Source organism: Sapajus apella, unplaced genomic scaffold (genome assembly GCF_009761245.1).
Source record: "Sapajus apella isolate SASKATOON/1434 unplaced genomic scaffold, GSC_monkey_1.0 scaffold56, whole genome shotgun sequence".
NCBI lineage: Eukaryota > Metazoa > Chordata > Mammalia > Primates > Cebidae > Sapajus > Sapajus apella.
The window spans coordinates 14,756,769-14,784,712 of NW_022436996.1; the positions used below are offsets into that span (position 1 = coordinate 14,756,769).

The 27,944-nt window shown below is 47.7% G+C and overlaps 2 protein-coding genes across 3 annotated transcripts; one reads left to right on the plus strand and one right to left on the minus strand.

Moving 5' to 3' along the window:
* Window positions 1-2,218: 2,218 nt before the first annotated feature.
* Window positions 2,219-27,639, plus strand: KEL (Kell metallo-endopeptidase (Kell blood group)). Of its 2 annotated transcripts, none has more exons than XM_032245188.1 (18): window positions 2,219-2,610; window positions 3,322-3,463; window positions 3,715-3,891; window positions 6,286-6,410; window positions 6,896-7,042; window positions 10,315-10,377; window positions 10,470-10,658; window positions 10,891-11,039; window positions 12,202-12,331; window positions 20,646-20,756; window positions 21,942-22,040; window positions 22,286-22,363; window positions 22,796-22,896; window positions 23,079-23,189; window positions 23,332-23,399; window positions 23,631-23,800; window positions 24,146-24,241; window positions 25,587-27,639. In XM_032245188.1, the coding sequence occupies exons 1-18, from the start codon at window positions 2,608-2,610 to the stop codon at window positions 25,623-25,625; spliced, it is 1,998 nt and encodes a 665-aa protein (XP_032101079.1). In that variant the 5' UTR covers window positions 2,219-2,607; the 3' UTR covers window positions 25,626-27,639. The 2 variants fall into 2 exon arrangements, with proteins under 2 accessions (XP_032101079.1, XP_032101078.1); XM_032245187.1 differs by lacking the exon at window positions 25,587-27,639 and adding an exon at window positions 25,257-25,556 and having other exon boundaries at window positions 2,222-2,610.
* On the minus strand, window positions 25,791-27,126 carry LLCFC1 (LLLL and CFNLAS motif containing 1). Its single transcript, XM_032245189.1, has 2 exons — window positions 26,862-27,126; window positions 25,791-26,325 (listed from the first exon to the last, which is right to left on the minus strand). The coding sequence occupies exons 1-2, from the start codon at window positions 27,121-27,123 to the stop codon at window positions 26,120-26,122; spliced, it is 468 nt and encodes a 155-aa protein (XP_032101080.1). The 5' UTR covers window positions 27,124-27,126; the 3' UTR covers window positions 25,791-26,119.
* Window positions 27,640-27,944: the final 305 nt, after the last annotated feature.

Consider the following 27,944-nt stretch of genomic DNA (forward strand, 5'->3'; position numbering starts at 1 on the left):
AAAAGCTCCTGGAATTAGAATAGACAGACAGGAGAATTAAGGCAAGCAGGAGGCAGTGTCCACAAAGATAAATGTGGTCCATGTGCCCCAGCTGTTAACACACCTCTTCTCTGTGCTTAGATCTGAGTGGAGGCTGCTGCACTCCCATGACCAGGTATGACTGCGCTGGTGATGACTCAGCATGGAGTAGGACTTGGGTGATAAGAGGAAGCCATGCTCCTGAGACAGCTCCCAGGATGGACGTTGCTTTGCCTTCAGGAGGCAGCTGAGTAGGGATTGGTGAACCTGATAGCTGTGCTGCCTCATCCCTGTGGGTGGCTCAGCTTCTCTGACAGGGAGAGAATCTGAGTCTAGGCTGTGGCGCTGTCCATAGGGTAATGTCACATAGCACATTCCTTTTTCAACTTTCTCTTATCTAATCTAAGTGCTCTACATTATCATTTTCCTAAGGAAACATCAGCTCAGAGGATTTGATTGGTAGAAAAGGTGTGAGGAAGGGAATATATGTGAAGGAACTAAAAGCCCATGGGTAGAGTGTTGGACTTTCTGGTGAAGTGAAGTTTGCAAAGGAGGCACCATCAGGATGTACCCACACAGACCAAACACCTCTAGAATCCTGAGTCATCATTTTCCCCTCACACTGATTCCTACCCCCACCCTTAACCATAATTCCATTGTTTCTATCACTGGCATCACTATTCCCCTAGTTATGCAGAAATGCAACGTGGAGCTCCTCTGTGGCTGTATGATAGACCCCTCCTCCACTCAGTCCATTGCCATGACTTTATTCCATACAATTTTTCTTTCTACGCACTTCCCTCCCCTCTGCCATCCCCCTGGGCTGGGCCCTATCTTCATCATTCCTCCAACACCAAGCTAAGCACTCTGTTTCTTGTCTTTTATCCAATCAGTCCGGATCCCCAATACCACACCAGTGCTTCTTAGATATTATTGTGTCTTGTCACACCTTTCCTCAAAAGCTTTATTTTCCCCAATGCTTTCTTTTCTAATGTATGAAGTTCTGACTTTTCTTTATGACTTTCATGACACCCCAACCATCTGGCCCCAGGGGGCAGAATGGCTTTATTCCACTTCTCCACACTCACCGTCATCCAGCAAGTACACCATGGCCCTAGCACAGTGCTCATGGAATCTGGAAATATCGCCAGGGAATCATTTACAAGACTATCCTAATAAATTACATTTTTTTTTTCCTGGGATGGGGAAACAAGGGACAGAGTTGAAATACCTTCCCCCAGAAATGTGCTTGCCTCACTGAGACCACAGGTAAGGGCTTAACAGGATGTGAGGAAGAGCATTTCCGGCTTGGAATGCAGTTTATTTCTATTAACATTTAGAAATTATCTTGGGTGGGCAGGAATGAAAACCAGACACTGTACCTGCCATGACAGCATTTCAATCAATAAGGAGATGAAGAGGCAAGCTACCAGTGTAACAGAAAGCAGAATGAAAGAAAGAAGGGCTCAGTAAAGCCTTGTTTTGTTTTGTAGAAAGCATGAGACCCTATGAGGTAGGCATAGGCAAGTATTACCTTCATTTTCCAGATGACAAAACTTGCTTACCTGCCTCAGAGTTTAAGTGGCTTGTTTATTGTCACAGAGCTAATAATTAGCAGATTAGGGTCTCCTAGCTGGGTGATCTTTCAAATGCATGACTCTGCCAGCAGCCAGCAGAGCTATGAAACACCGAGAGAAACAATTAAGCATGCTTGGGAACATTGTGAATGGGCATGGAGCTGGGAGGCCTCCTGGGAAAGGTGGCTTTTGACCTGGGAATTGATGAATCCCAGAGAAACCGATCAGACAGGTGTGAAAACAAAATTAAAATGGGGACTGGGCCTGAACATTCCCAGGCAAACAAAACCAAGGACCTTAAAAATTGCCGTATTCTTGCTAAAACTACAAACAGAAGTGAAGCTTCACTTGGGTCATTTCTGATAAATGCTTATGATAGAAGTAAAACTTAACCCCAGCCAATGATAAGGAGCTAACTAACATATGATTATCTGACTAAGAACTTTCCAAAAAGTTACCTTAAAAAAGGCAATTACACAACTGCAAAGCAATCAAATAATGTTTTATTTTGCTTCTATAACTTCCCAGTAAATGCATGCCTCTGACATTTTGTTGTTGCAGCACTAAATCGTTGTCGGTCTGGTGCTCCCCAATTCATGAATTGCTTCTTACTCAAACTCTAAAATTTTACCGTGCCTCATTATTTTTTTTAATATACAGAAGAAACGAGAGAAGGAAGAATGTTTTAGAAATAAAGGAACTTCATGGGCAAAGTCACAGTGCAAGACAAGAGGAGACCAAGGGCAAGATTGCTTGGGAAGTGAAGACTCCCTTCATCAGCTCTCCTGAGAAGCTGAGATAAAGGGGGAGGAGAAGCCTGGGTGCCCTCCACTGATAAGCAGTCTCCACCCAGAGGCCAGTCCGGTGTGTCTGGGGACAGGGGAAAGAGCAGCAGAAGTGCCCCTTCTGTGGGGTGGGGGCAGAAGGGGGACCGTTTCCTGGAACCCCAGTTCTCCGAATCAGCACCTAGAGTGGAATCAGGCAGGATTCTGTGGCCACAGAGGACAGACAGATGGTAAGTCCCCTTTTGGAGTTGGAGGCCTAGGGTGGGGGGTAAGGGTGGCTGTATGCAAATGTCCCGTCCCCACTGGAGGGGACGGACTGTGAGGCTTACAGAGTAGAAAGCAGGAGAGAGAGGGAGGTCATGTGAGAGGGAGTGAAAAATGGCACATCCAATGGACAGGTTCATTCTGAAACCCATCTGGGAACAGAGTCCCAATATAAAAATATGTGTGTGGGGGCAGGGCGGGCAGAGGGGGTATCAAAGTGACCTGATAAAACTCTCTTTAATGCACTGCTTCCTGAACCAGCTTCTCTCTCCTCCTTCTCCCTCCACTCACTTCAGGAGTGGGGGGACCAAAGTGAGGAAGAGCCCAGGGAACCCAACCAGGCAGGTGGAATGGGGAATCTCTGGAGCCAGGAAGTAAGTGGCCTCCTCTCCTGGGGCTGGAAAACACTGATGTTGTCACTCTAGGCTCTAAATTCACACAAACACTCATCCCATAATGGTCTGCTTCGTCCTCATCCAAAACAGCTGATATTCCTTGTTTTCTCATCTCCCAGGCATTAAAGTGGACTGGCTTTAGAAAGACTTGGGAGAATTATTTCTGTATAAAGGGACTGTGGCACTAACAGATTCATTCTCTCTCCCCTCCTCTCCTCTTCTACCCATCCCTGTCTCTCAATCCTCTACCTTGTATCTTTCACCTCTTGGTTCCTCCCATAGATCTCTCCAGAAGAGAGGCTGCCTGTGGAAGGGAGCAGGCCATGGGCAGTGGCCAGGCGGGTGCTGACAGCTATCCTGCTTTTGGGCCTGCTCCTTTGTTCTTCTGTGCTTTTGTTCTACATCTTCCGGAACTGTGGCCCTCGTAAGTAAGCTCCCAGACCCCCTAACCTAGTCAGCCCTCCCCCAACCCTGGTGCCCAGTCCCTGCTCCTGGGACTTCATGAAACTCACCTTGACCCTTGGGGTCCCCATGGTGCTTCCTCCTCCCTGCAGCCTAACCATTTCCGTTTCACCAGCTCCTCCGTTAGTTGCTCACCTGATGTTCTTTGCCTAGCCCCTTGGGGGAGCCCTGGTCTCTTTCCCTCCTTTCCCAGCTCTGAGCTTTTCCCCACAGGCCCCTGTGAGACATCTGTGTGTTTGGACCTCCGCGATCATTATCTGGCCTCTGGGAATACCAGTGTGGCCCCCTGCACCGACTTCTTCAGCTTTGCCTGTGGAAGGGCCAAAGGGACCAATAATTCTTTTCAGGAGCTTGCCAAAAGGAACAAAAACCGACTTCGGAGAATCCTGGGTGAGTGAAGCAGGGTGGAAGATACTCTGTGCAAGCGGGTGACCCCAAACCCTGTGTAGTTCCAGGTGGGATAATAGGGATGGATGATTGGAGATGATGGGGGAATAAATGAGGTAGGTTAGTGGGCGCTATCTGGGTTTGCTCCTCTCTCACTGTTTCCTGCCACCTTAGGTACCCTTCTTCCATTTCTCTTGGTCTCTGTCTGCATTTTGTCTTTTTCCATCTTCTTTCCTTCTCCATACATCCATAATTAATCCATTTTCTCCAGCTTGTCCCTTTCAGCAAGCTCCATCTTTGTTGCTTCCTCCAAATGTTCAGCTTCTATCCCATGCATAGTGGTTTCCTCCAGCAGCATCTTCTCAGCACCTCCTGCATTTTAATTCTTTTCTCTGTCAGTCTTGTTCTCTCACCTCCGAAACCGCTAGTCTCCCGATGCCTCCTTGTGCATATTACCCTCTCCCTCTCACCATGCCGCAGCTCCCCCCTCTCACAATGATCTCTTGCTTCTTGCTTCTCCATCATAACATTGGACCGTGCCAAGCAAGGTGGCCTGGAAGAAGTAGGATCATAGAGATGGATGACTGGAGGTGAGGGATGATGGTAGAATGAAAGAGGTAGGGTGGTGGGGTCACAAATGAGAGAGCACTTCATCACTGTGCAGAAGAGAAAAAATGGGGAAGCCCAAAGGATATGCTGGAAGAAGAGGAGAGCTGAGTTAATTGGCAGTGGAAGTAAAGTTCCTGCAGATGAAGGCTGCAGAGGAAAGCTGCCAGGACTGACAGGAAAACCAGTGGAGGAACTGAAACTGTGCAGGAGGTTGGAAGTGGGGCCCAGGAAGTTGGTGGATGCTGGTGAGGGTTTGGGAATAAGAACATATAAGATAGGCATGCATTTCCAGTGCAAGGGAACCTAAAGAATGTGTTGGCACTGTCCATTGGAATCTGGGAAAAATAAATGCATCCCTCTGCTCTCTGTTTTTGATGGGGAAAGAGTGGGAGGTGGACTCTCTTTGGGTAGATGGATACTTTCAGGGAAGGCACAGAGATAACAAGAAAAAACACGCTCAGGATAAATTCTATTGCCTACAATGGGATGAACAGATATTAGGGGGACTGAGGATTGAAAGAGTGTTAGGTATCAGAGGGTGGATGATTCAGAGAGACTTGCATTTGATTATTCTAATATGTGTGTTTGTTTCCTGGGATCAGTGGATGAGGAGTCCGGACTAGGGGAGTCCATCCCTGTTTCTTCTCTGCTAAACCTTTCCTTATGAGTTTTCTTCTCTCCAACTCCTTAAAGTTCTCTAGTTCCCTGAATTTCTCCAATTTCTTCAATCATTTCTTTCCTGCCTTCATTTCTGCCTTTTCTCCTTTGCTCATATCCCACTTACTGCTTTCTCCTTTCTTTCACGTCTTTCCTTCTTGTTTTTCTTGCCCCACATTTCTTTCATTTTCCATAGCGTCTTCTTCCCCACTTTCCCTCTCCCTGCTGTCATCTTTTCATCAAGTTGATCCATTCCAAATTGGGCATTCCTCTCATCTTTCTTATTTTCCTCATCTCTATTCCTCCCCCTCCTCCCATATTCTGTGTGAGTCTGTCTTTCCTGTAAATTTCCTGTCTCCCACCCTCCCTGTCTGCCACTATACCAGTTGCCACCCCTTTTATTCTCCTGCAGATGAAAAGAGTCAAACTCTGTAAAATATTTGAAAAGATTTATTCTGAGCCAAATATGAGTGACCATGGCCTGTGAAACCGCCTTCTGGAGATGCTGAGAACATGTGCCCAAGGTGGTGGGGGCACAGTTTGGTTTATTATTATACATTTTAGAGAGGCATGAAACATCAATCAAATACATTTAAGAAATACATTGGTTTGGTTCAGAAAGGTAGAACAACTCTAAGGGGCGGGGGTGGCTTCCAGGCTGTAGGTGAACTTAAACATTTCCTGTTTGACAATTGGTTAGGTTTGTCTAAAGATCTGGGATAGACAGAAAGGGAATGTTGAGGTTAAGATAAAGATTGTGGAGAGTGGCTGCCCTTAGAGACAACTGGTGACAAACGTCTCCTCTTCAGATTTTAGTTAATCGAAAGATCTAGCTATGTTAATAGAGATTCTTTACAGATGCACATTTTCCCCTACAAAGAACAGCTTTGCAGGGCCATTTCAAAATATGGCAAAGAAATATGGTTTGGGATAAAGTATTTTGATTTTCTTCTTCATCTCTTAATGTTATGCCAGAATCAGGTTGGAAAGTAAATCATGTTACATAGGGTTAAATAAAATCATAAGATTACACAGGATTTGTAGGGCATGACTCCCCAGATCCCTTATATAGGAATTTGGGCAAGATAAAAATATCAGAGTTTAGTCCTCACTCCCATGCTTCCTTTCTAGAGGCCCAGAATTCCCGGCACCCAGGCTCTGGGGAGGAGAAAGCCTTCCAGTTCTACAACTCCTGCATGGATACACGTGCCATTGAAGCTGCGGGGGCTGGTCCCCTCAGACAAGTTATTGAGGAGGTGAGAAAAGTTGGAATATTAACTTTTCTGGATACATCACGTATGGGACCAATGTGTGCTTGGGGCTGCCATTTTTTTTCTAGAGGGTGGGTCTTCTTCCTAAGGCTCCCCAAGTTCTAGGAGGGAGATGGAGATGAAAATGATTATGTCAGCCAGGCGCGATGGCTCACGCCTGTAATCCTAGCACTTTGGGAGGCCGAGATGGGTGGATCACCTGAGATCAGGAGTTCAAGACCAGCCTGGCCATTATGGTGAAACCCCGTCTTAAAAAAAAAAAGTAAAGAAAGAAAAGAAAATGGTTACGCCCTCTGAAAGTATCAGGACCTTGGAATAAGTCAGAGAAACAAGAATAGATGTGGCACCCTAGAGGAATCAAAGGGGTCAGACCAGAGGTCAGGCAGTAGCAGCTGCATAAAAGGAGATCAAGACAATGGGGGATGGGCCCCACCGATTCTTATGCTCAGCCCCCTCTCTCTCCTTTAAAGCTTGGAGGCTGGCGCATCTCTGGTAACTGGACTTCCTTAAACTTTAACCGAACGTTGAGACTTCTGATGAGTCAGTATGGCCATTTCCCTTTCTTCAGAGCCTACCTGGGACCTCATCCTGCCTTTCCGCACACACCAGTCATCCAGGTGAGGGATGTACTGGTGAGGACGCTGTAGGACCTGACCTGCCTCCATCTCTAGCCAATCATCCCTCAGAGGAAGGTTGCAGGTTGGGGAGATAAGACACATGTGTGATATAGGAAACAACCCTACCTTAGGAGAAATTACTGATATGAAAGTCAGGGACATTAGCTGGGGATGGGAGACGGAGCCGCAGTGCTGGAAGGATGGAAGTAGGCCTGGTCTTTCTTACTTAATCTGTATTAATCTCAGAGCCCCTTAGCTAGCTCTCCTATCTCTAGGATTGCCCTCATTTTATTTACTCTTTATTTTTACCAGAGGGAACTTTTCTGAACCAAGGGCTAACTGACTATGCTACTGTCTGTGTTTAAGTGCTTGTCAGTGACCCAGTGGCTTGCCAGGTCATCAGAATCTTGTCCCTAATCTTTAGTAAAGCTTTGCAAGCACCTTGTGATCTGACCCCTACATACTTTTCCAGCTTATCTCCTGTACATTCCTTCTCTCCCTTACCCCCCAGCCAGGCTGACTCACTGCTAGTTCCAGGAATATTCCTCAGTTCTTTACATATGCTGCTCTCTGTGCCTGCAACCATCCCTCACACTCAACCTGGAAAACTTACATGTTTTTCAAATGTTGGCTTTATTATCTCTTCCAGGAAGTCTTCACCAACACCCTAGTTAGGAGTTAGGTGAAGCCCATCTCTCCCTCCTCTCATTTCCTCATACTCTCAGCATGTATCACTCTGTGTTACATGAGCTTCCTCAGAACAGGATCGTGCTTTATTCACCTTTGTTCCTCAGGACTTAGCACGGAGCCGGGCAGCTAGAGGCTTTTGCCAGGTATTTGTTGAGTGAGTAACTAAAGAAAAACATTGAATCTATCGCTATTGTGGTTAAACAATGTAATGCTATCTGTATATTTGAACCCTACTGTCAAAAGAGCTACAAAATTATCAGAGGACAAATACAAAAGAAGACTCGGTTATCATTATGAGGTATTCTAAAATTTAGTTCTAAACAGTGTGCTCAGGAGTTTAACTGATGTGGCTTTTGGGGACTGGTTAACTGGTTAAGGAAAGGCTCAGAGAGGAGAGAATGAGAGAAGGTGAGCTAAGCCAGCCTTGAAGCATGATTAATCACACAGGAGGAGGTGAAGCTAAGGGACATTGGAAATCCTGAGCTAGGGGAAGAACCTGGAATGCTGTGATTCCTCTGTGGAGTCAATGAGGAGGCTGGTCTATTTAATTGAGGATTTGGAAGGAAGGGTGGGGTGTAGGAGGAGGTAAAAGTGAAGCTGAAGACATAAGGTTGAGTCTGATTCTTTCTAAGAAGATAGGCAGAGGTGATAACATTTGACATAATGATTTTTTAAAAAGATACTGAGGACATCCAACTGTTATGGTAACTGTGCATAGAGCAAATATTTTGATGGTTGTGCATAAAGTCAGCAGTTTTGAAGGTCAATCTGGGGGTGCTGAGGAAACTAAATGAGCATTTTTGAGGCCCTGAGATAGTGGAAGAAATGGAAAGGAAGAGCCAGGCACAAGGATTTAGGATACTTCACTCTAGTGATGATAGTCCATGGTGTTCATAGAGGATTTGGTGACTGATTGGATATAAAGAAAGTGGGGGATTACACTATGATCCCATTGTTTCGATTTAGTATTAATGGGAGGAAGATGGTTATCATCAGTGTGAGTCTGGATAGTGTCTTGGGTTAAAAACAGGTAGGAAGAATGGACTACAGAAGAAGAACTCTAAAGACAGAGGGCAGAAGGGAGCCAGAGAAGAGTGAGTACAGTTGGAGAGATGGGAGCTAGACCAGTATGGTGGGCCACAAAGAAAAAAAAAGGAGCTTCAGGAAGGAGGGGTCAGCTCAGAGAACAAGGAATGAGAAGACACCTTTGGAAACCTAGAGATACTTTCAAAACAGTTACAGAAGTGGACACAGACTGTACAGAACTTAGGAGGAAGGTAAGAGAGTGGAAACAATGGACATAGATGCCTTTTTATTCTTTGAACTTTGGACATACAATGGAGCAAGAGTCAAGTGAAAGGTTTTTTCAAGATGGAGGAAAAGTATATGGGCCAAGATAAGAGTGGGACATTAAAATTGGAGAAGAAAAGGAAGAGTAGAAGCAAAGATCTTCAGAATAGAATCAAGGGCTCATCAGGGCAAGACTAAGGTGAAATATACAGGGTGCTTGCCTGGGTGCTAATTTAAAAAGGTCCACAAAACTCAGTATGATGATAAATACTGTAGTATTTTAATAAATATTCCTAAAACATCAAAATCAATGCAACAATCTGTGACGAACCAAATATCAAATTTTTCTTCATTATGAATTTATTTAAAAAAAAATATGCTTTTTCCCCCCAAAATGGGACAAAATTCTATGTGAATATTTAAAAAAATACTAGTGATTTTTTTTTTCAAAATGAATCAAAAATACATTGAGGACTTTTCTTGAACACATCATGATTCTTTTTGAAATTGACTAAAAGTACATTGTGTATTTTTTTCTAGGAAAAAAAGTCCATGATAAGCAAAGTTTTGAGATTTTATTTATCACACAATTTTGGTAGTAATTTTTATTTTAAAAAATCTTAAATATTTATCTTAATTACTGAATTTTTTAAAAGAGTTTATTTGTGCAAAGAATGATTCATGAATCGGGAAGCATCCTGAAGCAGAGAGGTTCAGAGAGCTCCACCCAACAATGTAGGCAGGCAGTATGTACAAGAAGAGGAAGTGACACCCAGAAACAGCTTGATGGTTACAGGTGTTGCCTTTAATGGGCATGGTCTGATCACTTGGCAGCCTGTGGTCGGCTGAAGCTCAGCTGCTATGGCTGGCTGAGATGGAGCTACCTATTAGAAGAATATACTCCAAAGTTAGGTTGAAGTTTGATTACTGAGTTTTTTTGGTACCTCTTAGATTTTGTACGTGGGACAGGTTCCATACCTCACTTGCCCTGGCCCTGACCCCGATATGAGGAATAGCTCCTTTTAGGATGCTGATTATTATGCTTCTGCCTTGCTGGGCACACCCACACTGGTTGTAATACTCACCATCCCTTCCCATTTTCACACCTGGGCTCTTCTTCTCCTGCCCCTCAACCGCTAATCCATCCCTTTCTTTGTACTCTTGCTTCTCCTCTGTTCAATCTTTATGTCGATCTCCCAAGGCCATCTCCCATGGTATATTCCCCACCTCCCCACACCTTCCCTCTCCATCCCCCATGCTCCCTGCTTCTCTCCAGTCTCTCTTGTGTCCAGATAGACCAGCCAGAATTTGATGTTCCCCTCAAGCAAGATCAGGAACAGAAGATCTATGCCCAGGTAAGATGGTGCATGGACAAAGGCCCTGCCCTCTGACACCAGGAGAAAGGCAGGGGCCTCTGGCACCCGTGACTCATGTTTCCTTCCTCCAGATCTATCGGGAATACCTGACTTACCTGAGTCGACTGGGAACCCTGCTGGGAGGAGACCCAAACAAGGTGCAACAACATGCCTCCTTGTCCATCTCCATCACTTCGCAGCTGTTCCAGTTTCTGAGACCCCTGGAGCAGCGGCGGGCACAGGGCAAGCTCTTCCAGATGGTCACTATCGACCAGCTCAAGGTGCCTGGAACTGGGAACCAGAAGACTGTGGGCATGGGGACCTCCCTCCCAAATATTACCCCCTCTTCTCCTTCATCCTAGTGCCCTTAATTCCTTTTCATCCTGTCTCTGGCTCCATCCCCTTCCCCAGTCAGCTCCTTCCCTTCTTTTTCTCACACCCAAAGGGAAGCCTTTTCCCCTTCCTTCTCTTCTCTTTTCCTATCCCCCCTCAGCTTTGTGTCCCTCCTCTAAGGAAATGGCTCCTGCCGTCGACTGGTTGTCCTGCTTGCAAGCGACATTCACACCGATGTCCCTGAGCCCCTCTCAGTTACTCATGGTCCATGACCTGGAGTATTTGAAAAACATGTCACAGCTGGTGGAGGATCTGCTGCTAAAGGACAGGTTCGCCCAGGTGGGATTGGGGAGATCATGGAAAGGGAGGAGAGCCTGAGCACCGTAGGTCTCAGGGGCAAAGGAGACCTTGGGGAGGCAGGCTGGTAAGGGACTCCTGAGAAGATAAGAGGAACTTGCTACCTGTGGTGGCAGAGAAGCATGGGGTGGGTGGCACAGAGAGAATGGAGGGATAGAGAAGGATGTGTCTTGGGGAGCATGGGTAAGGAAGGATACACACGACATGAAGAATGTAGGGTCAGCCAAGACATAGGGTATGCTGAGAGTAGAACACCAGCCAGTAAAGAGCCTCTGAGCTGTAGAAGATGCTGGAAGACCCAGACACAGAGGCCAGTTGAGTGCATGTATGTCTTTTTAGCAGCTAAGGACTGTGGGCAGGAGGAGGAGGCACATAAGAGAGGAGATGAAGGTGGTGAAGGCTGGGGATGCTTAGGGGAAGAAAGCAAGAGGAGGGGCCATTCCTCAGGTGTGGTGTGAGGATTCTGGAGCTCTTAGGGAAATAGTGTCTAAGCATTTCTGCTGGTATCAGGAACTCAAGGAGGGGTTGGGTTTGGGGACATGAAAGTGTGGCTTTTTATTGGGTTCTCTGCATCCCCTGATCCCTGGGTGGCTACCACCTGAAAGTAGTGCCTTTCTTCGAAGGGTTTGGACCCAAGACCCTTCTTCATGATGGCATCAGCCTCTAGAAATTCCTTTTGAGGGAGGTAACTGCCCATTCGCAGAGAGTGAGCAGACTCACATAAGGGTGCAATGCAGCCCAGGTCGGAGCATTGCTGGTAGAGTAGAGAGGAGTCACAGAGCCCAGCTTACTTATGCTTATGAGACACGTCTGAGGATAACCTGAGATTTCCTGACTGTGGAAGTAAAATCTGTTTCATGACATGAATCCAGACTTCATCTAGCCCAGAGCTTCCTTTCCCTGTGATTTTGAAGGCTGCCTCTTCATCTAGTTCCTTTTACTAAGGAGCAAGATCCCACCCCAACCCACACCACAAAAAGCTCTTTCCGGCTTGGGTGCATGTTAAAACAGTTACTAATACAGAGGAGAAAGGGCTGCCTTGAGGAGTGTCAAGGCGACTTATACAAGGGAGGCTTTTTGTGAGGCATCTCCAGATTCGTGGGGTATATGTGTCGGTCTCTTTTGTCTCCATAGGGACTTTCTGCAGAGCCACATGATCTTAGGGCTGGTGGGGACCCTTTCTCCAGCCCTGGATAGTCGATTCCAGGAGGCACGCAGAAAGCTCAGCCAGAAACTGCGGGAACTGACAGAGCAATCAGCCATGGTGAGAAGAGGGGGGACTGTATTTGCCCAGATACTCGAAAGGAGCATCTACTCTTTTGAGGAGTAAATGTTGGCATCTCTGTCTCAGGGAGGGAGGGGGCATGATAGTAGATGCCCCCACATGTCTTGGCTTTCCATAGAAGCAGGCAAGTTGGACAGACAAAGTTTAACTTGAAAACCAAGATCCTACATGCCAGACCTTCAGGCACACGTCTCCCAGACTGACCACCTCTCTGGCTTCTTGCTGGGTGTTTGAGCTCAAATATAAAACTCTGAAATTATCAAGAACTGCCCTTTCTTTGTCATAACCCTTACACTATTTGCTCAGGATAACTTGGACATAGAACTTAACGACGTGTTGGGATGAGAGAGAAATATGTTAAGCAGTGGTCTGTCTTCTGTCGAGTTGATTTCATGTTCAAATGTGCTTCACAAAGAGTTGATCTCTGACATCCAGTGTGGTCCACTGGGCCACATGTAGGCTTCATGGCACAGATGTGGATATATCAGAGGAGGGGCCTGGGTAGAAAATGCATTTCACTAACCAGAGTCTACTTATTACGTAAGATGCAGAGATGCTCCTTTGCGAAGAATCTTGAAATCCCAAGTTGGATATATCCAAATGTAAGCAGAAGAGTCTAGTATATTGGATATGTCCCAGCTATTTCTTACATGCCTGGATTTGGCTGAAAATGCCTGTTTTTAGATTCTCCACAGAAAGGATTTCTGAACTGCAGCATACACACATCAGTTTAACTCTGTAAGTTGAAAGCACACATTGACAACCATTCCATTAGATAGCTCCGTTTTCGTTTTAGAGCCAGATATTTCTCATTACAGCATATACTCCCATTCACTCTGGAATATCCAAACGCTGCTCCTAGAAGAAAGGTGTTTCTAACTTGCTGAATCTAAACATAGATGCAACTCCCTAAGGTGAACGAACACACGGCAGAGCAGTTTCAAAGATACGTTTCTTCTGTGTTTTAGATGCAGTCTTACTGCTATTTCTCATATGCCTGGATTTGGCTGGAAATGTCTGTTTTTAGATTCTCCACAGAAAGGGTTTCTGAACTGCTGCATGCACACATCAGTTTAACTCTGTAAGTTGAAGGCCTTAGTTTAGTCTTAAAAATCACTGGATTTTTTTATCTTAGTAGTGATGTTGGGTACCAGCCCCAATCCCATACGTGGGTGCCCTTAGTCCCCGCGGTGACGAGGGATTGAGAAAAGGAAATAAAGACAGACACAAGAGTAGAAGTTACAGCATGGATCCAGGGGACCAACACAAGCGTGGGAAACGCGTTGGCCCCGAGCTCTGGGCTCCAGACACTTTTTATTATGTGCATAATCTCATTGATCTTATGGGCGTGGAAGGGGAGGGTAAAGGGGTAGGTAAGACAGCTGGGCAGAGAGCACTTGAGATCCTTCTAAGGCGTGCTAAACTAGTACTCAGAGTTTATCCCCGATTGTTATCAGGGTGCGGCTGCATTGGAAATGTAGCGGATGAGTAGCCACCTGGTCTGACCACACCCAATGCAGGGGCTTTTATCTCCAGAGCATTGAGGACGTGGAGCAATTAAAATCACTCCATATTCCGAGAACCTAGGCAGAGCCTGAGCTGTTCCGTGATCTCTTCCCTGCAAGGCTTTTCACCTCCATGCCAGCTCGCATCTGCAAAGACCCTCCCAGATCTTGTGAGTAGAGGTCACCTCCCTTCTCAGAGATCTTTGCATAAGCCCTCTTTACAAGGCCCTCCTGCAGTCTCCATGTTGAGAAGGCATTCGTGGGACAAGAGCAGTATTACCTGCTCTGCAACCACCCCGAGGTGTTCCCCGGTGTTACTGTGCTCTCGGGTGGTCTTTACCTTAGGCCTCCTGTTGCCGCTTGATTTCTAATTAACTGCACCAATGATATAGTTTAGTTCAGTGTATAAACTTCAGTGTGCTCTGAGCCAAGCAAGCTTATAATTATTTAGCTAGAATTAACATGGGCCTCCCCCTGTCCATCTTGACCCACATTTGGGGGCCATTTCTCTGCCTTGGAGAAACTCTGCTTTGCCAACCTAAAATTGCTGTGGAATTCAGAGAAGGAAAAGGTATTCACAGGGACTGGAATGTAGTTACTGCTTATCAAGGGCTTATAATGTACTAGACACTTTTGAAATCCTTTAGATCTATCAGCTGATTTAATCTTTATAATTCCACGAAGTACCTTTTTGTTCCTATTTTAAAGATGCGGAAACAGAGGCGCTAAAGTTAAGGAAATTGCTCAGGTATGATGGTAAGTTAATAGAGTGAGGATTTGAACCCTGGCAGTCTGGCTCCAGGATCTGTGTTGTTTACTCATTGTGCTAAAAATGCAGTCCTCCTGAGGAGCGCCACTTGGGTTGTAGAGTCCCCAAGAAGCTTCTGCCCAGCTTTTGTCTTGATTCAGGTGAAGCAGACCAGAGCCCCAAGTTTTCTTGGTTGGGATTGCTACAAAATCCCTGACAACAAACAGCTACCTGTAAATGTCAGCACTATGGCCTCATGGCACTTCTTGGAGGCTGTAAAGTGCTCATGTTGAGGCTCAGGCTTAAAGAATGCAGAAGGCTGGCCAGGCACAGTGGTTCACACCTGTAATCCCAGCACTTTGGGAGGCCAAGACGGGTGGATCCTGAGGTCAGGAGTTCGAGACCAGCTTACTCAACATGGCGAAATCCCATCTCTACTAAAAATACAAAAAATTAGCCAGGCGTGGTGGTCGGTGCCTGTAATCTTAGCTACTCAGGAGCCAGAGGCAGGAGAATCACTTTCACTTGGGAGGTGGAGGTTGCAGTGAGCTGAGATTATGCCACTACACTCCAGCCTGGGTGACAAGAGTGAAACTCCATCTCAAAAAACAAAAAAAAGAATGCAGAAGGCTTAGATGTCCTGAAGCCGTTAGCTTTTCCACTAGGGCACATAATTGTCCTTAGGCTTAAAAGCTGAATTAATCTGTGACAACAAATAGTTGTGTAACCTTGGGGAAGCCACTTCCCCTTTCTGGAACAACAGTATAAAATATGACACTTAATAATAATGATGACAGCTGATACACATGGGGTAGTCATTGTCTGTTAGCACTTAGTGCAGGTTATTTCATTTAAACCTTCCAAAAACACTTCGCAGTTTTTAATCCCCATTTTGCAGCTGCAGAAATAGGCTCGGAAAGGTCCAGAAACTTTCCCAACACCACACAGCTCACAAGTAAATGAACAGACTCCAAAACAGATGTTTTGGCTCATAAAGTCATGTTTTTAACCACACAGTGTACAGGATTGAGAAATAAGTAGGTGCTACAAATGAAGGTTAGAAAACTTGTTTGTAAAGGGCAAGATAGAAATATTGACTTTGTGATCCATAAATGGTTGGCGTTACGGCTACTCAGCTCTGTCCCTGTAGTGCAAAAACAGCTGTAACCGAAGTAAATGGATGCATATGGCTGTGTTCCCAGGGGATCCTGGTTTAGACAGCAGATATTCTTGGAGTTCCCAAGAGGGAGAGATCAGGGAGCATTTGAAGGATCAGTAGCATCTCTCTGCAGTAGGCAGAACTGGCAAAATGTCTAGAGAGAGGAAGGAGTTTTCTGGCAAAGAAAGAGGCATCATCTCATGAGGACAGGGCAGGAGGGAGGCTGGGTAAAACTTGGTGCAGGGTGAGGGATCCTCCTGGTGGCTTTGGCTGGGAGGAGAAGACTAGGCTTGCAAGGCAGGCAGCGTCCACTGATGCCCCTGGAGCGTGCTCGTGGTGTTTGATTATCAGCAAGGAAGCCAGGTCACCTAGAGCAGAGTGACTCTGACAATAGTGGGGAGGGAATCAGAGCGGGAGGGAGAGAACCATACAGCTACCTATAAATGTCAGTACCATGGCTTCATGGCACTTCCTGGAGGCTGTAGAGTGCTCATGTTGGGGCTCAGGCTTAAAAAATGCAGAAGGCTGGCAGGGAGCGGTGGTTCACTCCTGTAATCCTAGGAGTCAGGTGGGCCACTGTAAGGACCTTTGCTTCTGTCTGTATGAAATAGGGACATGCAAGTTTGGGTGTGGTGGCTCACGCCTGTAATCCCAGCACTTTGGGAGTCCAAGGTGGATGGATCATGAGGTCAGAAGTTCAAGACCAGCCTGACCAACATGGCGAAACCCCGTCTCTACTAAAAATACAAAACTTAGCTGGGTGTGGTGGCATGTACCTGTAATCTCAGCTATTCGGGAAGCTGAGGCAGGAGAATTGTTTGAACCCAGGAGGCAGAGGTTGCAGTAAGCTGAGATCCCACCATTGCTCTCCAGCCTGGGCAACAGGGCAAGACTCCATCTAAATAAATAAATAGGGACATGCAGAGGAATTTATCTCATTTATGTTTTAAAAGAACATATTTTAAGGTTAGCAACGAGATAGCCTGATGATGAGTGATGTTTAAGAGGAAGAATGGAATCAAAGACATCACCTAGAGGTTGGCCTTGATATGATCAAGATGTTTGGTTCTATGCAGTGGCCATTAATTACCGACTTCTGATCATATTCTTCTGAATGAATTATAAATTTATAGTGCCTTTATACAGAAAGATTTCTAAATCTCATTATTGGACCATCTTTGGATGATTAATTTTGAATAGAGTTACAGTCAATGAAAATGGCTGTTAAGTCAGGTTTTCTTTTATGAAACTTGGGAAGATGGGTTTTGAGAAGTAACAGCAGAAGTTCACATTTGTGATGATTAAATGTGAATGATTTATATTCAGCCCAGCATCTCAATTTATTCAGGTCTTCCCACTTTGGATCATTTGCAGTTTTATTCAGTGTGTCTTCATCCAGACCACTGTTAAAAGATCCTGAAGGGAGAAGGACATCGGGTCAGGTTTTTGAAGACCTAGCTACAGATTTATCCATTCATTTATGTAACAAACATTTATTGAGCACCTACTGTATTCCAGGTACTTCTCTAGGCACTTGGAATGCAGCAGTGAACAAAACAGTCAAATAAATAACCCTGCCTTCAGCCACATGTCCTGGTGAAGGAAGAAAGACAATAAACTAACAAAATAATAAAATATGTTAGGTGGTGTTATGAAGAAAAGCAAAACAGGAAATGAGAAAAAGAAATGCTAAGCAAGGATTAATTAGAATTCTTAGTAAGAATGTCAGGGGAGGTCAAGTTAGCTTGAAATCATTCACCATTGTGTTTACCTATGTTGCAGCCGGATGCGACTCCACCCAAATTGCACTATCATTCATCATCAGTTTCTCTAATTCACTAGGACTCAATCTGTGTGTTTTCCAAGCCTTGCAAAACCAAGATAATGCCAACAGAGTGGGGTAGTGCCGTAGAGTACTTAGGGTATTACTTCCCCTGATCCCAAACCTTTGAGGAAAGTAGGCTAGGTATTGTTTTCATTTTGACAGCTGGTGTAGTGGAAGCGCAGGGGTTTAAGTTAATAACTCAAGCTTAGTAAGTACTAATACTCTATTCAGCGGTAGGATGGTAGTGGTGCTTGAGGATGAATTTTGTCTCTAGATGTGTTTCATTAGCCTGTAGAGTCTTTTGCAAACTTTGAATTAATCTCCAACATTCAAAAATTCAGATATGACATGCCAGTATTCAGGTTTCCAGCCTGTGTGTGTTGTGTGTGTGTGTGTGTGTGTGTGTGTGTGTGTGTGTGTGTGCGCGCGCGCGCGCGCATCTGTGTGTCTGTGAAGCTTGGGAAGCACTGGGCTAGCCTTCTCCTGTGGTGACAAGTGACTGTCACTACATGGCATAGCTCGATTCGAGCTGGGTGTGCTCTCCAGGAGGCTGTAGCCCCACCGTGCCCCGTGGCTCTGATGTTGCATTGCAATTCTCTGTTATGCTTCTGCATGGCCCCTATTGGATGAAGTCTGTGGCTTCTGGCCTATCATACACCTAGTTTCATAAGCCTTTTAACCAAAGGAATTTTTATTATTTTGGCATTATTTTTCTTCATTGATTCTATCCTAGCTCTTAGCATTTACACATTATTTTCCAAGTGTTCAAAAACTGTTTAATGATTCGTTCTACAATTGTGTTTAGAAATTAACATTAAAGATTCCTGGTTGGCCTGTAATCCCTAAAATTTCCTTTCATCCTAATCCTATAGAAGTTGGGTCAATTTTTTGCTTCCCTCCAGACTCTTAGAATTTGTCCTGGTTTCTATCATTCCTCAAATATTATTTGTGGTTCTGAGGTTATACATGCAACTTTCTTTGGTGCCCTAAAATGAGTCCACTGAGTTTCATTAACTTGGGTTTGAAGTATTTCTTCTATTGTTTATATTTTGGAGACTTTCTTTTGTAATTCTAATTCTCTCCCACCCCCTCTCTAGCTCTCCCTTTGCAGACAGTGTGGTATGCACTACCATTCCACATCTCGAGAGACAGCTGTAGTGGTCTGAGGTGGCGTTTGCCACCTCTGGTAGTCAGGTCCCAAGGCAAGGCACGTAGGAGAAATGATCAGCCTCCAGCAAAGGGCATCAGGAAACAAATCAAGAACCAGGAGGGGTGAAAAGGGCAGGCCGATCCACACCTCCAAGCTCAAGTGGGCTCCTTGCTGATGCTGGTTGCTCCTCCAGGTGTAACAACTGTCTGATAAGAGGTATTCCTGGGGCCAAGGTTATTCAGCAGAATGTGGCCGGCAGACTCTCAACTTGGCCCCATAATTGCTTTCAGATCCAGATTTCCTTTCAGTTCCTGTTTGCTCCTCGCATTTGTGTTTCAGAGCTCCAACTAACACAGCATGAGAAGAATCTGAGCCTCTTCTCTTTATAAGAAACAAGGTTGGTCAAGTGTGGTGGCTCATGCCGGTAATCCCAGCACTTTAGGAGGCCAAGGCGGGTGGATCGCTTGAGCCCAGGAATTTGAGGCCAGCCTGGCCAACGTGGCAAAACTCCATCTCGGGAGATACACACTTGCAATCCCAGCTACTTGGGAGACTGAAGCAGGAGACTCACTTGAGCCAGGAGGTGGAGGTTGCAGTGAGCCAAGATCCCACCAGTGTACTCCAATCTGGGTCACAGAGCAAGACTCTGTTACACACACACAAAAAAGACAAGGTTAGCAGACCTCAAGGTGCAATTGAACACAAATGTGGGCAGCCAGGCCTGCAGCTACCTCCAAAATGATACCCTCTTCAACTGGTGGGTTCAGGAGTTTCTTCAGTGACTAACCAGACTGACTTGTTCTGTTTCCTCTAGTGGGATGTCCGTAAACTCCCTCCATCCCCAGGACCAGCCTAGCTCCTGCAGGTCCTGCAGAGAGAGTAGCAGTGGCAGCCTTCCTACCTTCCCTGTGGGCAGATCTTTGGGAAGTAAACAAATCACAGGAATAAAGTTTTGAGGCTTGATCCTGCCTAACCCAAATTAGCATATTAGCTGTTTTGTATCAGTTCCAGCTCAGCTTTCCCTTAGGCCAGCTACCTCCTCCTGTCCCTGGGGTCCTCGAGTGTGCGTCTTCATCCACCCCGTGTCATCTCTGGGTTTACTCCTTTGTCAGGTCATAAAAGCCATTCAAGCCCATAGCCAAGACCTTCTCAGCACCTGTCTCTTATATTTCTCATTCTCGAGGTCCTCAGCTGGCACTGCCCTCTTGGATGTTTGTCCACGGCTCCCTGCCTCTGCAGCAAAAGCCCTCCACCTTCCCATTCTATTCTCTCCTCTGATTTGGTCGGAAGTCTTCTAGCTCTCTGAACTTATGCACTTAGTCTTGTCTTGTGTCCTCTTCTCCAAGCTAACAATATGGCATCTAAAATCCTAAAACCTGGTTCTACTCTGACAATTTTCTTCTTTATAAGAGGCTACAGTATGATACACAGTGCCCGCCTGGAGAGAGGGTAAGGGTGATGGTAAAGGACAGAATTTCCATCTCCAATCTCCATTTTGAGCAAAGAAGCATGGAGGATGGGAGTCATTGCTGGACCCCAGAATAGAGTGTTCGGAGGTGAACAGGGGGAACATAAGACTGCTGAAGTATGAGGTTTGGGTTCTCATCTTCTTTCCAGTAGCCTTTTGGTCCCCCAGAATGATGCCTCCTAGAGGCCTTGCTGTCAAACTCAATAGGCAATAGCATGAAAGATTTGCTTAACCAGGCTCATGAGATCAGTTCTGAATGAAGATGTTCTTTTGTACTGAGCGGTGATGTGTGTCACCCTAAGGGATAGTAATGTAAAATGAAACCCAGAAGGTCTGGTCAAAAGAGCACCCTCTGGGAATGAAGATCTAGTGAAGACTGGGGAGACAAATGCGGAAGAGCTCTGAATGGGACCACTCATTCTAGCTTTGTCTCCATAGCCTGCCCGCCCGCGATGGATGAAGTGCGTGGAGGAGACCGGCACCTTCTTCCAGCCCACGCTGGCAGCTTTGTTTGTTCATGAGGCCTTTGGCCCGAGCACCCGAAGTGCTGTATGTGAGAGCTCTTCCCAGCCCACATCCCTCCACCCCTTCCCACCCAACCCAGCCTGCCCTCATTCTATGAACTTTGCCTTTCTCAGTGGTATGTGTGGTTGGGGAATCGGGCAGTCAGAGAGAGAAGGGCCACTGAGAGAGGGAACCCAAAGACCTGCTCCATCCCTGTGGTGGAAACAGTTCAGCTTCTGGACATGAAGTCTTGAGAGCATACTGTCACTTGGACAAGTCACCCAACATTCCCCGTCTTGCATTTCTTCAACCATCAGATGAGAAAATCAAACACTATGATCTCTAAGCCTCCTCCCTGTGATATCTAAGATTTTTTTTAACAACACATGACATGACATCAGAATGGGATGACATAATCTCGAAGAGGGCAAATAAATCACCACTGAAAACTTCCTGAGTACCTACCACGTGGGACTCCCTCAAGCACTTTGCATGAGCTACTTTATTTAGTTCCTATGATTCTGATTTTGTAGAAGAGAGAACTGAAGCAAAAACAGGTTAAGTGACTTGCCCAAGGTCACACACAGTTACCAAAAAGCAGAGACAGGATTTGAACTCAGGCATTCCGATGCCAGAGCACAAGCTCTTGATAATGCCTTTCATTTTCCTCCAAGGAAGGATTTCCATGAGGTGGTAGGTGGCTGGGGAAGCAGTGACTACACACTCAGGTTGTGAAGCTGGGGAGACTTGCTGGGAAGCTGAAGAGCTCAGGAGGATGGGGAGAGGGAGTGGACGCTTTAAAAAAGAAAGTGTGAGGACAAGAGCCCTGAGCCAGAGAAGAAAATGACAGCCCTCTCCTCCTTCTGCTTTCTGAGAGGTGTTCCTGCCCCCAGGAGTAAGAACACCGTCTTTCTCCTGCATCAGGCTATTTCCCCACGGAAAGGAACTATCTCCCTCATGGCCTCACGGATGGCCAGCCCCATCTTCCCGTGGTGGGCTTGGCACTGCCCTCCTCTCTCCACCGATCCTCTGCCCGCTGGAGGTTTATGGCCATCTAGGAATGATCCTTTCCACATCTCTTTCTGAGCTCTTGCCTCTTCTCTAGCTGCAGCTCCAGCAAGGGCAGCTCCTTGAGGCCAAAGCCTTTTCCAAGGGTCAGAAGCTGTGGGCAGGGCCAGGCTGAGACCTCTCCTGATCCTGTCCCCTTATCCCCGGACCTCACTCCCACAGGCCATGGAATTATTCACTGTGATCCAAGATACCCTGATCACTCGCCTCAGAAAGCTTCCCTGGATGAATAAGGAGACTCAGAACATGGCCCAGGACAAGGTCAGGCCAGGTGTCCTGGCTGGTGTGGGAGCCTGTTGGGGGAATGGAGTATTGGACCAAGCCAGTCGGGGGCTGGAAGCAAGAGCCAAAGGCCTCCCCGGCACACACTAAGTAAGGAAGCCACTGTGCTGCGTGCACATCCTGGCAACAATGTGAGAGGCTGGGACAGGGCAACGAGCAGGAGAAATTCCCTCTGGTAGACTCAGAGTAGCTGGATTCCTACCCCCTTCTGTGTCTCTCTCCAGGTCGCTCAACTGCGGGTGGAGATGGGGGCTTCGGAATGGACCCTGAAGCCAGAGCTGGCCCAACAAGAGTACAGCGATGTGGGTGCCTGTGCTGTCCAGCTCCTTCTCAGTCCTTGACTTCTCACTTCTGTGATCCTCCTGAGTCTTTGTCAGACAATCAGTTTCCCTGGGTGACTCAGCCCTGTCCTTGCCCTGATGCTGGCTGGTGTTCATGGGGAGATATCCACACCATAGGTCTTGCTGGCAGAAGAGCAGAATCTTCCCAGGTCCCAATGTGTGTGCCCACAGGCATGCATGCATCCTGTGACTGGCCTGGGCATGTTCATCTGTGTGCTGATATGTGTAAAGCCTGTGTGCTGTGTGGTGATGCCACTGGGCTGCTGTCCCCTGATCTCTGGATGCCTGTGTATCAGGGTTGTCTGTTTAGGGTCAAATGGACCCACTGGTGTATGTCAGCGCACATCTGTATAAGTCTCTGTGTGCCCAAGTCACCTCCGGCCTCTTCCCCAGATACAACTTGGACCCAGCTTCCTGCAGTCTGTCCTGAGCTGCGTCCGGTCCCTCCGAGCTAGAATTGTCCAGAGCTTCTTGCGGCCTTTCCCTCCGCACAGGTATGAGAGCAGGGAAGACTCGGGCGCTCCATCCCAGACAGACCCATCCATGATTGGCAGGAAAGGAAGGCAGGGCTCAGGGCAGGCAGCACGAGCAGTAATGGTAGTTGGGACTGCGTGTGCCTCGGGGTGGCAGGGCAATACGTGGTGGGGGCTGCAATTCATATGTGCTCTTCCCGCAGGTGGCAAGTGTCCCCCTGGGAGGTCAGTGCTTACTATTCGACATCTGACCATGTGGTAGTTTTTCCAGCTGGACTCCTCCAACCCCCGTTCTTCCACCCTGGCTACCCCAGGTATGGGTCACTCTGTGAGGGTAGGCAGGGGGTTTCCCAGGAGGGGCTGACAGCTGTTGGGATGGATGGGAGTTACGGTTGGAGAATTGGGGTCAAAAATGCTGAAAGATTCTGGGGATCAAACAAGCTCTTATCTCCCCAGAGCCGTGAACTTTGGCGCTGCTGGCAGCATCATGGCCCACGAGCTGTTGCACATCTTCTACCAGCTCTGTGGGTAACAGGGGCCACTGGGAGGTGGGATTCTAGGGAACCCAAGGAAAGGCCACAGGGGAGATCTGCAGGGAAAGGAAGGTTATTTGAGGGTTTGAGGTGGGGCAGTCTTGGAAACTTTGCCATACTCCTGGGAGCCGGGTCAGTCTGTGGTACCCCCCCCCCACCATCCTCATCTCTGCGGCACCAACCAACCCTCAACCGGGTGTTCTCTTTTCCCATTTTCAACAGTGCTGCCTGGGGGCTGCCTGGGCTGTGACACTCATGCCCTCCAGGAAGCTCTCCTGTGCCTAGAGCGCCATTATGCTGCCTTTCCATTGCCCAGAGGAAGCTCCTTCAATGACTCCCTCACGTTGTTGGAGAATGCTGCAGATGCTGGGGGGCTAGCCATTGCGCTGCAGGTATGCCAGTGTCAGAGGCTGCTACGTACATGTACTGGCAGACTAGAAAACATGTCTTTGAGTTTTCCTTCCACCATTCCTTATGCGAGTCCAGTCACATGGCTTTCTGCCCTTCACATCCACCTGAACAGATGGCAACTTGGGGATCACCCCCCAATTCCAGCCATCCTCAGTTTTTAGGACATCTATAGGTCTTCTGGGAAGTACTCTTCCTTCTGGCTCAGATCAACTTGTCAGTGCAGAACCAGTGAGCCAGGGCCATGGGTTCAGCTACTGTGTGGAGGGACTTTCAAATGGCCACAGGTCTAGAGCCTAAGGGCCCCTCTCCATCCCACTCCTACCCAGGCATACAACAAGAGGCTGTTATGGCACCATGGGGAGACCGTCCTGCCCAGCCTGGACCTCACCCCCCCGCAGATCTTCTTCCGAAGCTATGCCCAGGTAGGTGGCAGCCACCTCCCGCCACAACTTGCTTTATGTCAGATGAACGCCTTATTCCGGAAGCTCATGAAACTCCCCTCCTCAGACACCCCTCCCCCAAATACCCCAGACCCTCTGCCGCAGACATCCTCACTGTCATCCTTTCTCATCCCTCCCTACTTCTTGGAATCACCACCCAGATGACTACAGGTTCTTCTACCAAATTCAGCACCCCCACAATTCAAAATGTAGAAAAATCTCTATTCCCAGGTTCCTCCAGGAGAGGAGACCAACTTTTTCTTCTCTCATGCTCCCAAAATACAGATGTCTTAAAAATGAGCCTGTGACTGGGCACAGTGGCTCACGCCTGTAATCCCAGCACTTTGGGAGGCCAAGGTGGGTGGATCACTTGAGGTCAGGAGTTCAAAAGCAGCCTGGTCAGCATGGTGAAACCCCCATCTCTACTAAAAATACAAAATTAGCCGGGTATCGTGGCAGGTACCTGTAATCCCAGCCACTTGGGAGGCTGAGGCACAAGAATCACTTGAACCTGGGAAGTGAAGGTTGTAGTGAGCTAAGGTCATGCCACTGCACTTTAGGCTGGGTGGCAGAGCGAGCGAGACTCAGTCTCAAGGAAAAAAAGAGCCCGTAACAAGCTGACTGTGTGCCACGTTCCTCTTCAGACGCCTCACCTTAAGTGTGGCGCCCACTTGATATCACCTCCTTAAGCACCCTGTGCCCCCTCAACAGACTCAGGCACGAGGCCTTCAACACGCTTAGATTAGACGTCCCCCCAGAGCTCCTGGGCTAGACCCCGCCTCCCGGTCACTGGTAAATGATATCATCACACAGCCCAGGCCCTCCTGGACTCCTGTCACAGGGTTAAACAGCCTTTACATTTCTGATGCTCCATGTGGCCCTTGGAGGAGTTGATCCCCTGTTCCCTTCTTTGTCTGCTGTCCCTGGTCACCTCTTATCACCAGGTCAGCCTTGTCCTGTGGACCCTCCTCCTTCAATGTCCTCTCTTCCTGCTCAGGTGATGTGTAGGGAGCCCAGCCCCCAGGACTCTCACGACACTCACAGCCCTCCGCAGCTCCGAGTCCACGGGCCCCTGAGCAGCACCCCTGCCTTTGCTAGACATTTCCGCTGTCCACCTGGTGCCCTCTTGAACCCCTCCAGCCGCTGCCAGCTCTGGTAACGCAGCTACCAAAGATGCCACAGCACAGAAATATTGACCGACACCGCCCTGGTCACGTCCACAGAATCAGAGCAAGATCTCCTTTCCGCTTCTGTTCCAAAAATAAAAGCTGGCACTTGGCTTCTGCTTGTCTCTTAATGACTTGTTCCTGCTATGTTTTATGCCTAGAAGTCAGAAACCAGGCGGGAGAAAAATACTCCGAAGTGAGAACAGAGAAGAGGGAGAAATGTCAAAAATATCTCATGGACACAAGAAAAGGAAAGAATCAACAATTGGTGACCTGGTGCGTTTCCGCCCAGTGGACCACAGATTGGACAATAAAGCAGTCTAGTTAGAGACGAGAAGGGCTGGGATTAAGTGTCGGAAAGCGGCTCCCAATTTTCTCAGGATTTTATTGCTATTTGATTGTCATTGCCTCTTCCTGCTAATCTGCTGTCCTGAACAAAAGCAGGGGAGCTGTGGGAGAGGAGGACGTGGGTCTGCTGTCTCTGGTCCCGGGAGATGAAACTCTGAGCCCAGGGAGGCAGTCAGTTGGCATTGCCGGCAACTGGTGTCTCTCCTGCTGAACCCTGAGGTACAGTGATGGTGATGAGAGGCAGAGAGCCATGCCTGCATCGCCTCTGGGAGTTGTGAGCTGGAGCCTGTGGGGGGAGGGGGTCAGCTAGTGAGCGTGAAGCAGAGGTAGATATCCAGGAAACAGGCTAACTCACTGGCAGCCTCAATGGCCCTCCCAAGGAAACCGTGAGGCTGGCCAGACTAAAGCAGAAGCCGAGGTGAAAAGGGTGGTGGTGAACAGCGGCCGTCTCGGACGTCTCGTCGTCTTCTTGCTGGACCATGTCCACCGCCTGCCACATCTCCCCCACTGAGGAGGCCACAAAGTGCTCTTCGAACTCTTCTTGATTCTGCTCTGGAACAGGGGAAAAGGACGAGGACTGAGCCCTGACCCTGGCCTGAACCAGAGAGGAGAAGTTAGAATAGGAAAGCCCAGGGCTGCAGCCCAATTGCCCATATCCTTGACCTTGACCAGACAGTGGATGCTCTTTCTAGAGGTTTTTTCTGATCCGTGTTCAACCACAGCCCACAGCCACAGGTCAAACACACACACACACACACACACACACACACACACACACATACACTCTTCCTAAGGCTAGCTCCCTCCTCTAGGGTTTCAACACTGGGGGAGTCAGGGATCACCTTGAAGCATGACAAAAGCCAGCCAAATGCACCACGCTTACACACACAGAGGTTGCGTGCAAGTTCAGCTGGCCCATAGTGTGCCCTGACACTATTATTTCACACGGTAACAATCAGGGCTGGAGTTTCCTCCCATAACCCAGACCCAGGTCAGGTCTCACCCTAGCCTCATCAGTGGCCTGGGCCCGGCCTCACACAGACCTGACCCTGAGCCTCCAGACTCTCCCGTCTTTTTTTTCTACCTACCAGCAAAGGTTGTTTTCTCTGTCTGGCTCCTGTCTTTGGGGCCTGGGCTCCCCTTCACAGGCTTCACCTGCAGCAGCAGCAAGATGGCAACCAGGAATGCTGCCCTGCAGAGCTGGCGGGCCAGGGGAGGCATGGATCTGCCAACCCACTGCCTTTGGCCGCCCCCTGCTCCCAGTGCCCAGCAGGCTACCCGCACCTCCTGCCCCATTCCTGTCCTGGCCCTGATCCCTTTCAAGGGCTGTTTTCTCCCCTTCCCTTCCATGGGACCCCTGACTTCACATGTTCTGTGACATCACAACCGTAGGCCCGACCTTCACTCCAGCTCCCTAGAGCATTCCGTTGCCAGGCATGAGAATGGAGCACAGCCAGCAGGGATGGCAGAGTCTTCCAAGATGACCGCAGTGGGTCATCCTGTATTTAGCAACAGAAATGACCTAAGAATTTGGAATGTACATTCACATCCATTAGATCCACGTAGCAACGAGGACTGCAAAATCATAGTGTTGCCATACTTATTACATGCATGAGGAAACTAAAACTCACTGAAAAAATGACTCACCCAAAATCACCCAAATATTAAGGGGCAGAAAAGGACACTTGGTTAACTTTTATTTTAAAATATGATATTTTCCCACTATTCCACACGGCCTTTCTTTCAGAAGAATAGTTTGCCTAGGATGAGGTTCAGAACAGATGTGCCAGCCAGGATTCTCAAGTCATGGGGTGAACATGCTGCTTTACATGAAGCATGGGTCTGCCAGAAAATAAAGATGGGGAGGAGCGCAGGGTGAGGGTGAGCAAGGGCGCAGGCTCTGTGTGTGTGTGAGAGACACAGAGACACAGAGAGACAGAGACAGACAAAGAGAGACAAAGATAGGCAGAGACAGACAGAGACAAAGACAGAAACTGAAGGGTAGAGACAGAGCGAGAGACAGAGAGAGATAGACACTGAGGAGAGAGACAGATGAAGAGAGTGAACAGAGAGACAAAGAGCAGGGTGCCCGCACCCAGTAGAACCCATTCCCACCCTCTCTTCATCTCCCCTGGTTTTCCCCCTTTTCTAGCCTTTGCCCTCTTGTACCA

What these genes read in the sequence shown, in the direction of transcription:
- KEL (XM_032245187.1), top strand. An exon ending in CCCAACAAGAGTACAGCGAT is followed by an intron (nt 22,364 to 22,795) that starts GTGGGTGCCTGT and finishes CCTCTTCCCCAG; the next exon opens with ATACAACTTGGACCCAGCTT. An exon ending in TTCCACCCTGGCTACCCCAG is followed by an intron (nt 23,190 to 23,331) that starts GTATGGGTCACT and finishes TTATCTCCCCAG; the next exon opens with AGCCGTGAACTTTGGCGCTG.
- LLCFC1 (XM_032245189.1), bottom strand. Translation starts at nt 27,123, where the DNA reads ATGGAAGGGAAGGGGAGAAAACAGCCCTTGAAAGGGATCAGGGCCAGG. An exon ending in AGAGAAAACAACCTTTGCTG is followed by an intron (nt 26,326 to 26,861) that starts GTAGGTAGAAAA and finishes CCCCTGTTCCAG; the next exon opens with AGCAGAATCAAGAAGAGTTC.